General features: G+C 53.8%; 1 protein-coding gene across 1 annotated transcript in view; it reads right to left on the bottom strand.

The window, feature by feature from the left end:
• Positions 1-10,357, bottom strand: part of LOC105551487 (carboxylesterase 3-like) — a 15,759-nt gene extending 5,402 nt beyond the window's left edge. The window contains 6 exon segments of the mRNA XM_011996739.1: positions 3,330-3,434; positions 3,547-3,700; positions 4,116-4,249; positions 4,423-4,561; positions 4,670-4,874; positions 10,276-10,357. Of these exon segments, the coding sequence (XP_011852129.1) occupies positions 3,330-3,434; positions 3,547-3,700; positions 4,116-4,249; positions 4,423-4,561; positions 4,670-4,874; positions 10,276-10,357 (819 nt within the window).
• Between the last annotated feature and the right edge of the window lie 744 nt (positions 10,358-11,101).

Raw genomic sequence — 11,101 nt, 5'->3', positions numbered from 1 at the left:
TAACAGTGGACAACCTGTTTCTTTCTTTTTTTTTTTCTTTTCTTTTTTTTTTTTTTTGGAGACAGGGTCTCACTCTGTGGCCCAGGCTGGAGTGCTGTCAGTGGCGACTCATGGCTTACTACAACCTTGACCTCTTGGGCTTTGATCAAGTGATCCTCCCACCTCAGCCTTTAGAGTAACTGGGACCACAGGTGCTCACCACCACCCCCAGCTATTTTTAAAAATTTTTTTGTAGATATGGGGTCTTGCCATGCTGCCCAGGCTGGTCTTGAACTCCTGGGTTCAAGCAGTCCTCTTGCCTTGGTCTACCAAAGTTCTGGGATTAAAAGTGTGAGCCACTATGCCCAGCCAACAACCTGTTTTTAACAGCTAGACACCTAGGGTGGTATTTGTATCTTTTTATATCAGCTGATATCCAGGTTCTCAGACATTTTTCTAAACCCTGTGCTTTAACCAACTGATGCTGAGCATTGTTAATGATTGCCACAGAATGTTCTGGACAGTGGATTACTCAATAGTCTGAATAAATAGTAAATACACTTGTTCTGGGTAAACTGCCAAGCCCTGTGCTTCAAAGGGCAGTCATTGTTCCAATTATGCTTCTGTGACTCAGGCCTCAGCCCCCAGAGAGAGGGAAGAGCTCCGGAATGGGTCAGGAGGGCGATGTGAGAGTGAACACTGCCCCTCAGACACATTCGGGAAAACACAGCTCCCCAGCAGGTGCTGGGGCACGGTCAGTGACAGCCCCCCCCTTGCCTGGAGCTCTCCTCTAAGAAACCAACAACAAGGCTGGGCGTGGTGGCTTATGCCTGTAATCTCAGCACTTTGGAAGGCTGAGGCAGGTGGATCACGAGGTCAAGAGATCAAGACCATCCTGGCCAACATAATGAAACCCTATCTCTACTGATACCTTTCTACTGATACCTGAAGCCTCAAGTGGTCACCAAATATAGAACCCTGCAAGGAAAACAGATGCACGTGGGGAAGACACCCATCCAAGTCTTTTTAGGAGTCCCCTTCTCCAGACCTCTTCTAGGTGTCCGCAGGTTTGCGTCTCCAGAACCCCCGGAGCCCTGGAAAGGAATCAGAGATGCTACCACCCACCCACCTGGGTAAGAGTCAGAGGCCTGTCCGCTGGGAGGGGGCAGTGGGCCTGTGCCTGCATCTGGGTGGGGCTTTGCACAACTCACTGAGAATAACTCACTGTGTGACCACAGGCAGGCCTAGGGCCCATTCTGGGCTTCAGTTTTCAGACCCATATCATGAGCTAACTGGTCCCGATGGTGTTTTAAGTCACTGACAATGCTGTTGTTGGTTTCTTTTCTTTCTTCTTTTTTTTTTTTCTTTTTTAGACGGAGTCTCGCTCTGTCACCAGGCTGGAGAGCTGTGGCATGATCTCGGCTCACTGCAACCTCTGCCTCCTGAGTTCAAGCGATTCTCCTGCCTCAGCCTCCTGAGTAGCTGGGATTACAGACATATGCCACCACGCCCAGCTAATTTTTGTATTTTTAGTAGAGATGGGGTTTCATCACGTTGGCCAGGCTGGTCTTAAACTCCTGCCCTAAAGTGATCTGCCTGCCTCAGCCTCCCACAGTGCTGGGATTATGGGCATGAGCCACCGTGCCTGGCCTAATCTCTTTAATGATTTATTTCACTGTGCATTTTTAATTTTGTTTTTGTCATCATTGTTTTAAGTGTTTGTTTTAGGGCTTACCACATACATTTTACCTAATCAGAATAAGCTTCAGTTTTGTTTTTTGTTTTTTTGTTTTAGACAGGAAGGAAGGGGAGAGAGAGAGAAACAAAAAGAAAAGGAAGGAAGGAAGGGAGGGAGGGAGGGAGGGGAAAGAAAGAAGAGAATAGAAAAGAGAAGAAAGGGAGAGAAAGAAGAAAACACAAAGACTCCAGCCTGGATGACAGAGCAAGACCTTGTCTCAAAAAAGAGGGAAAGGGAGAGAGAGAGACGGAGGGAGGGAGGAAGGGAGAGAGAAAGAGAGAGAGAGACAGAGACAGAAAAAGAGAGAGAAGAAAACACAAACGATAGGAGTGGGGGGAATTTTGTGTAAGGACTGACTCCTGACACAGCACTAAGCTGCAAAGGGTCTTGGAAGGGACAGATGACTCCTAGTTATCCTGCAAAACCCAGCTCTTCTCCTTCCAGGGTGCCTTTGGAGGCCAGGAGTGACCTGCTGAAGCCCCTTAGTCCTGTAAAAGGACAGAGTCTCACTCTGTCACCCAGGCTGGAGTGCAACGATCACAGCTCACTGCAGCCCTGACCTCCTGGGTTCAAGGATCCTCCCACTTCACCCTCCCAAGTAGCTGGGATCACAGGCATGAGTCACTATGCCTGGCAAATTTTTTCATAGAGACAGAGGTCTCACTATGTTGCCTAGGCTGGTCTCAAACTCCTGGGCTCAAGCAATCCTTCCACCTTGGCCTCCCAAAGTGTCGGTATTGCAGGCATGAGCCACCATGCTCGGCCCAATGCTGTCTCTTACCCAGAATTCTGGCCTGGCACTTTCCAGCCCCACTCCCCAGGCTCAGGCCAAGACCCAGGTATGCCTCCAGCTAGCCACATGGGGACAGAGGAGCAGCCCTGTACTAATGTTAGTCGTAGAGCATGGTGAGGGTCCAGGAGGTGGGCCAGGGCCAGGAGCCTGGCTGTGTTGTGGTCTGGGGCTCACAGAGGAACAGACAGAGCCTGACCAGGACTCGCCCTAGGCATATGGCGAGTCAGATTGCTTCTAGGCCTTCCTTGGGGTGGCAACATTAGGTAGCTCCCACCCCAGGGGATGGTCCTGATTCCCAGGCATGGCCCCCACTTCTCTAGTGCCTTCACTTCCTGCCCTGTCCCCTAACCTGAGAGCTTGCTGCTGCAGGACCTGTCACTCTCTCCCACACCTGCAGCCTTTGCAGATGTAGTTCCCACTGTGGCTTCCCCTGGATTCTCTTCACAAGGCCTTACAATGAGTTTGTAGGGTGGGGATGTGGAGCCTGAATGGAGAGCTCTCAGGCAGCAGGTGGCTGGGAATGGAGACCCCCTCCACCATGCTGCCTGGGGCAGAGAAGGGTGCTCCTCAAGACCCCACCCTGGAGAAAGGGCCAACGATGATGTGCTTCAGGGTGGCATCCTTCAGGAAGCCCTCCCTGACTGCCCACATGCTGGAATGCAGCAGTTGTTTCCTCTGTTCCTCCTTCATCCTAGTGGGCTCCTCTTTGCTAACAGGCAGTTCCCTGCCAGCAACCCCCACTACTCTGAGACCCCAGGGCCAGCACAGAATGGGGTACGGGAGGCACACATAGAGTAAGAGAGGGAAGGAAATGCAGACCTGAGCTAGGGGCCAGGGGTGAGACTCGATGATCCCTTGGCTGGTGATGACCCCACTCTGTGTGATGGCTCTGTGGAACAGCCCTGCAGCCACTGGGGACAGGACCTGGGTGCAGTGGAGAGAGCAGGTGGCTGTCAGATGAGGGCAGAGGGGCTGGGAGTTCTGAGACCACCGGAGCCCTCCTGGCCACCACTGCCAGTCCCCTATGGTGACTTACCAGGCCAGAGACAATGCTTCCACCAGCAGATCCACCAAAGACGGTGACACAGTTGAGGTCACCCCCGAAGGGAGTGATGTTTCCTTGCACCCAGCGCAGAGCAGCTACCACATCTAGGAAGGCCTGGTTGCCAGGTGCATGCTCATCTCCAGTGCTGGGGGCAGTGTGGGGCAATGGTTCGTTCAGCCTGGCTCCTTGCCAGCCTCTGCAGGTTTGCGTTGAATTAGCCACCAGGATGCCAGACCCTTCTCTGCTCCCCAGGTCTGGCCTGACTGGGAGCCATGGTTGGCATCTCCAGGGCCTGTTGCTCTTTGTCCCATATCCTGCTGGAACCTGGGCTTCAGCCCAGGAATCAATGCCCTCTACAGGGACCAAGTTCACTGTATAATTCTGGCTTTGGCTGGACCACTCTCCCAGGGTGGAGGTTTGGGGGTACCCTTCTCTGCCCTAGACAGCATGAGTAAGCAGCCCTCCATTCAGGCTCTGGTCCCAGCCTAGATCCCCAGCTGCTCTGGTGAGCTGGCCACTCCTTGGTGCAGGCAGTGCTCTGGCCAGGCCCATCATCTCACCTGAAGAAGCCAAGGACCCCAAGGTGGTACTGGACTATAACCACGACCACATCCCCATAGGCAGCCAGGGCTGATTCATCATAGGAGGTGGCAGTGCCAGTTATCAGAGAGCCTCCATGGACCCATACCATGACCTGCAGAGGTGGCCATGGGGCAGTGACCCCCAAGATCCTGAGACCTCAGCTGCCCACCTGCCAGCCCAGGGCAGTCTCAGGACCTCTAGGGTGCTTTGGAAACAGGGACGGGGAGGGGAAAGGTGGGAGTAGTGGAGCTGGATCGGGTGGACAGGGCCCTCTGGGGTGCCTACCGGCCTACTGGCCCCTGCGGTGGCCTCAGCTGGGCTATAGATGTTGAGGACCAGGCAGTCCTCTGAAAGAGAAAAGATCTGCTGTTTTCCATTGAGGATAAATCTGCTGTTGTTCATGCTCTCCATGTCTTGTAGGCACCTGTGGCCAAGGATGGGCCTGAGGTCGAGTTGTTCAATCCCACAAGCCCCAGTAGCAGGATTCCCCCAGTAACCTGCCGGTTTGCCCGCCTCCACCAGCACTACTCACATAGGGGGCGCACTGCTGGCGTCCCGCACACCCTCCCAGGGCTGTGCTGGGCATGGGGCTGAGAACCGGTCAGGCCCCAGTGGTGGCTGGGCAAACGGAATGCCCAGGATGACATTCACAAGGCGGTCTGTGCCCTTCACGCCCACCTGCCGGCCTCACACACGACCCAGGGTGGTACGTACCTCAGGCTGAGCAACTTCGGGCCCTGAGGGAAGGACAGAGAGGCCATGGGGTGAGTTTGCAGCCCCCATGAGGGGAAGGAGTGAAAGACAAACACTCGGGCTGTTCTCAGTACTTACCACACAGCACCTTGGTAACCTTCCCAGCAATCTGGTGAGCCTAGTCTTAGGTTGACCCCAACTTCCTTCTCCCTGCCTGCCTGAGAGTCACTACCACTCCACTCCAAGCCAGACCAGGCCTGCCACTGGGGCCTTGAGCCTTGGGGCCAGCCACTTGCCCATTTGTTTGTTTTTATTTTTTGTTTTTGAGACAGGGTCTAGCTCTGTTGACCAAGCTGGAGTGTAGTGGCACGATCTTGGCTCACTGCAACCTCTGACTCCTAGGTTCAAGCAATTCTAGGACCTCAGCCTCCCAAGTAGCTGGGATTACAGGTGCGCACCAGAACACCTGGCTAATTTTTCTATTTTTAGTAGAGACGGGGTTTCACCATGTTGGCCAGGCTGGTCTCGAACCCCCGACCTCAAGTAATCCATCCACCTGGGCCTCCCAAAGTGCTGGGATTACAGGCATCAGCCATCACGCCCAGCCCTGAATTATTTTTAAAAATATAGAGACGGGGTCTCATTATGTTGCCCAGGCTGGTCTCAAACTCTGGGGCTCAAGCAATCCTTTCATCTCAGCCTCCCCAAGTGCTGGGATTACAGGTGTGAGCCATCGTGCCCAGCTGGCACCACCATGTTTCTTATATGGCCTGCAGAACTGTGGGTTAATTAAACTTCTTTTCTTTGTGAATTACCCAGCTTCATGTATTGTTTTACAACAACACAAACAGACTAAGACTGGAGGACTGCCTCTCCCAGGCTAGATAATTCCTGGAGATAGGAGGCAGCTCTCTGGGGAGTTGGAATTGGCAGGCAACTCTCTAGGGAGCAAATGCAAACCAGTCCAGAGCCACATCCCAACCATCTCCTTTATACAGCTCTCAGCTCCTGGCTGCCATCAACCAGCCATAATCACCACAGAGCCAGGTACCAGGAAGCTGGGGATAGCCCCTTTTCCCAGAGCCTGCTGCCAATCATAAACCTGTTTAGCCTGCCTTGCCTACTCCTTCCCGCGGAAACCATGGCAAAAGGGCTTGCCCACATTTCCCCCCTGCTCCCTCTGCCACCTGGCGAATGCCACCTGGTGCTTCTCTTTGTGGCCTTGTATGGCATGGCTTGCTTCCTGTTCATAGGGAACTATGAGCAAACTCCTTCCCTCCTGATAGTCATTTGCATATCTGCTTGTCTTACTATACTTTATTAAAACAAATCTCGGCCGGGCCCAGTGGCTCACGCCTGTAATCCCAGGACTTTGGGAGGCCAAGGCGAGCGGATCACGAAGTCAGGAGATCGAGACCATCTTGGCTAACATGGTGAAACCCCACCTCTACTAAAAATACAAAAAATTAGCCGGACATGGTGGCGGGCGCCTGTAGTCCCAGCTACTCGGGAGGCTGAGGCAGGAGAATGGTGTGAACTCTGGAGGCGGAGCTTGCAGTGAGCCGAGATCCTGCCACTGCACTCCAGCCTGGGGGACACAGCCCGAGACTCCATCTCAAAAAAAAAAAAAAAAAAAATCTCAGGCCCCCTTGAAACATAAAGACAGGCCAGGCTTGGTGGCTCATGCCTGTAATCCCAGAACTTTGGGAGACCGAGGTGAGTGGGTAACCTGAGCTCAGGAGTATGAGACCAGCCTGGCCAACATGGTGAAACCCCATCTCCACTAAAAATACACAAATTAGCCGGGCGTGGTTGCAGGCGCCTGTAATCCCAACTACTCAGGAGGCTGAGGCAGGAGAATCGCTAGAATCCAGGAGGCGGAGGTTGCAGTGAGCCGAGATCGCGCCATTGCACTCCAGCCTGGGCAACAAGAGTGAAACTCTGTCTCAAACAAACAAACAACAATAACAACAAAAACAAATATAGCAAGAGCAGAGCACCTGCCCAGAGAGAATGCACAACCCCCGGTCTGCCTCCAAACAGGACTCTTTCCTGAGCGGTCTGCCCACTGCTCCCTGTACCTGTCTCACTCTTGACTTCTCCACACCAAGTCCCTCTGCAGGCCCAGCACGTGTGTCTTACCAGTGGCTATGGCAGGGCATGCCAGGAGCAGACAGGCCACCAGGATAAGGACCCCAGACTCCACTCTCACTGCTGTCTCCATTCTCCTGGGGCTTTCTTCCTTCTGGTGGGTTCGTGGTCTCCCTGTCAGGAGTGAAGTTGCAGACCTTTGGGGTGAGTGTTACAGCTCCTAAAGGCACTACGTCTGGAGTTGTTCGGTCTTTCCGGTGGGTTCATGGTCCCGCTGGCCTCCGGAGTGAAGCTACAGACCTTCTCGGTGAGTGTTACAGCTCCTGAAGGCAGCGTGGACCCAAAGAGCAAGCAGCAGCAAGACTTACTGCATAGAGTGAAAGAACAAAGCTTCCACGGTGTGAAAGGTGGACCCAAGCAGGTTGCCACTGCTGGCTCGGGCAGCCTGCGTTTATTCCCTTATCTGATCCCCACCCACATCCTGCTGATGTGTAAGAGAGCTGATTGGTCCGTTTCAACAGAGTGCTGATTGGTGCGTTTACAATCCTTGAGCTAGACAGAGTGCTAGACGGAAAGTTCTCCAAGTCCCCACTAGGTTAGCTGGATACAGAGTACCAACTGGCGAATTTACAAACCCTGAGCTAGACACAGAGTGCCGATTGGTGTATTTACAATCCCTTAGCTAGACATAAAGGTTCTCCAAGTCCTCAATAGACTCAGGAGCCCAGCTGGCTTCACCTAGTGAATCCCGCACCCGGGCAGCCGGCGGAGCTGCCTGCCACTCCCGCGCCGTGCACCCGTACTCCTCAGCTCCTGGGCGGTTGATGGGACCGAGCGCCGCGGAGCTGGGGTGGCACTCGTTGGGGAGGCTCGGGCCGCGGGGGAGCCCACCACGAGGTGGGGCTTGGGCATGGCGGGCTGCAGGTCTCGAGCCCTGCCCCACGGGGAGGCGGCTGAGGCCTGGCGAGAATTCGAGCGCGGTGCATGTGGGCCGGCAGTGCTGGGGACCCGGCGCAACCTCCGCAGCTGCTGGCCCTGGTGCTAAGCCCCTCACTACCCTGGGCCGACGGCGCCAGCCGGCCGCTCAGTGTGCTGGGCCCGCCAAGCTCATGCCTGCACCCGCCAGAACTCACGCTGGCCAGCGAGCTTCACGTGCAGCCCCGGTTCCCGCCAGCGCCTCTCCCGCCACACCTCCCCGCAAGAGGGAGGCGGCTCCGGCCTCGGCCAGCCCAGAGAGGGGCTCCCACAGTGCCGGGCGGGCTGAAGGGCTCCTCAAGCGCCACCAGAGTGGACGCCGAGTCCGTGGAGGTGCCGAGAGCGAGGGCCGCTAGCACGTTGTCACCCCTCACTGGGATTACAGGCATTAGCCACCACGCCCAGACGAAGATCCGGTTGTTTAAAGGAGCCTAGCAGGCCAAGTGTAGTGGCTCATGTCTGTAACTCCAGCACTTTGAGAGGCCGAGGTGGGTGGGTGGATCACTTGAGCCCAGGAGTTCAAGACCAGCCTAGGCAACATGGTGAAACCCTCTCTCTACAAAAGATACAGAAATTATCTGGGCATAGTGGTGCGTGCCTGTAGTCCCAGCTATTTGGGAGGCTGAGGCAGTAGGATCGATTGAGCCTAGGGAGTTGAGGCTACACTGAGCTGTGATGGCACCACTGTACTCCAGCCTGGTCAACAGGGCAAGACCCTGCCTCAAGAAAATGAAATAAAAAAAATAAAAGAACCTGGCATTTATCTTGCTCTCTCTCTTGCCATGTGATGACATCATCTGCCACGATTATAAGCTTTCTAAGGCCTCACCAGAAGCTGAGCAGGTGCTAGCACCATGCTTGTACAGCCTGCAGAACTGTGAGGCAAATAAACCTCTTTTCTTTATAAACTACCCAGTCTCAAGACTTTCTTTCTTTTCCTTTTCCTTTTTTCCTTCCTTTCTTCCTTCCTTCCCTCCCTCCCTCCTTCCTTCCTTCCTTCTTGTTTCACTATTGTTGCCCAGACTGGAGTACAATGGCACGATCTTGGCTCATCGCAAACTTGGCCTCCTGGGTTCAAGCGATTCTCCTGCCTCAGCCTCCTGAGTAGCTAGGATTATAGATGCCCACCACCATGCCCAGATAATTTTTTTTGTATTTTTAGTGGAGATAGGATTTCACCATATTGGCCAGGCTGTTCTTGAACTCCTGACCTCAGGTGATCCACCCACCTCGGCCTCCCAAAGTGCTGGGATTACAGGCATGAGCCACCTCGCCTGGCGCCAGGTATTTATTTATACCAATACAAAATGGACTAACACAGGGCCAGTGTCCAGTCTTGCCTACTAGGGCTGTGCCTGAGCCTTGATGTGGGGTTGGGGGAACTGATGTTGATTTTTTTCTTAAATTGAGGTGAAATTCACATACAATTAACTATTAAAAAGCATACAATTCAGTGGCAATTAGTGTATTCCAAATGTTATGCAACTACCACATTTCTAGTCACAAAAATGGTTTCATCACCCCAGCAAAAACACTGTGACTATTAAAGGCTGGGTGGAGTGGCTCACACCTGTAATCCCAGCAGATTGGGAGGATGAGGTGGGTGGATCACCTGAGGTCAGGAGTTCCAGACCAGCCTGGCCAACATGGTGAAACCCAGTCTCTACTAAAAATACAAAAATCAGCCGGGCCTGGTGGCACGTGCCTGTCATCCCAGCTACTCAGGAGGCTGAGGCAGGAGAATTGCTTGAACCCGGGAGGCAGAGGTTGCAGTGAGCCAAGATCACGCCACTGCACTCCAGCCTGTGTGAAAGAGCGCGACTCTGTCTCCAAACAAACAAAAAACCATAAAGACAATCATGGCCCCTGGCAGGGCTGCCCTTGGCCATCATTCAAGATAGCAAGAGCAGACCGGTGCAGCGGCTCATGCCTGTAATCCCAGCACTTTGGGAGGCCAAGGCAGGTGGGTCATTTGAGGTCAGGCATTTGAGACCAGCCTGGCCAACATGGTGAAACCCCATCTCTGCTAAAAATACAAAAATTAGCTGGCCATGGTGGCAGGTGCCTGTAATCCTAGTTACTCAGGAGGCTGAGGCAGGAGAATCGCTAGAATCCAGGAGGCGGAGGTTGCAGTGAGCCGAGATCGCGCCATTGCGCTCCAGCCTGGGCAACAAGAGTGAAACTCCGTCTCAAACAAGCAAACAACAACAAACAACAAATATAGCAAGAGCAGAGCGCCTGCCCAGAGAGAATGCACAACCCCTGGTCAGCCTCCAAACAGGACTCTTTCCTGAGCAGTCTGTCCCCTGCTCCCTGTCCTGTCTCAATCTTGACTCCTCCACACCAAGTCCCTCTGCAGGCCCAGCAGGTTTGTCTTACCAGTGGCTGTGGCAGGGCATGCCAGGAGAAGACAGGCCACCCCAACCAGGACCCTGGACTCCACTCTCACTGCTGTCTCCATTCTCCTTATAACTAGTTGGACAGAAGCTTCAGAAGGTAGAATAAGATCCCTGCCCTTCAGCACAACCAGTCTCTAAAGGGCTGTGCTATATAACCTCCATGGACAGCCCTGCCTAGCTGGTGGCCAGCCCCTAGACCCAATGCCTCACGCTCAGGCTGAGCCAGAGGCAGGGCTGGATGAGTGCCCTGCAGAGGCCTGGATGATATGACAGCCCTTCCCGACCCACTGTTTTCAAATTCCAGCTCTCCTGACTTGGTGATCTCCATGAAATCCCGTGCCTTCATCTCAAGATGACCACATCACTGACCCGAGGAAGTGGTGGCCAGTGACCCCGGGGTGCCACTCTGAGTAGGCAACCTGGCCTGAGGTGAGGGCTTGATATGGTTTGGATGTTTTGTCCCCTCCAAATCTCATGTTGAAATGTGAAAGAAAATAGAACAGTGATGATAATAGGACCCACCTCATAGCACTGAAGTGAGGGTACATGTTTCATGTGTGTGCGTGTGTGTGTGTGTGTGTGTGTGTGAGAGAGAAAACATGAGGCTTGGGACTGGGTGTGGTGGCTTATACCTGTAATCCCAGTGCTTTAGGAGGATGGGGCAGGAGGAACGCTTGAGCCCGGGAGTTTGAGACCAGCCTGGGCAACACAGGCAGGGAGACACATCTCTAGAAAAAATAAAAAAATTAGCCAGGTGTGATGGTGCATGCCTGTGGTCCCAGCTACATGAGAGGCTGAGGTGAGAG

Source organism: Mandrillus leucophaeus, unplaced genomic scaffold, assembly GCF_000951045.1.
Source record: "Mandrillus leucophaeus isolate KB7577 unplaced genomic scaffold, Mleu.le_1.0 Scaffold522, whole genome shotgun sequence".
Classification (NCBI taxonomy): Eukaryota; Metazoa; Chordata; class Mammalia; order Primates; family Cercopithecidae; genus Mandrillus; species Mandrillus leucophaeus.
The sequence above is the reverse complement of the archived record's forward strand: the minus strand, read 5'-3'. Positions and strand labels throughout refer to the sequence as shown.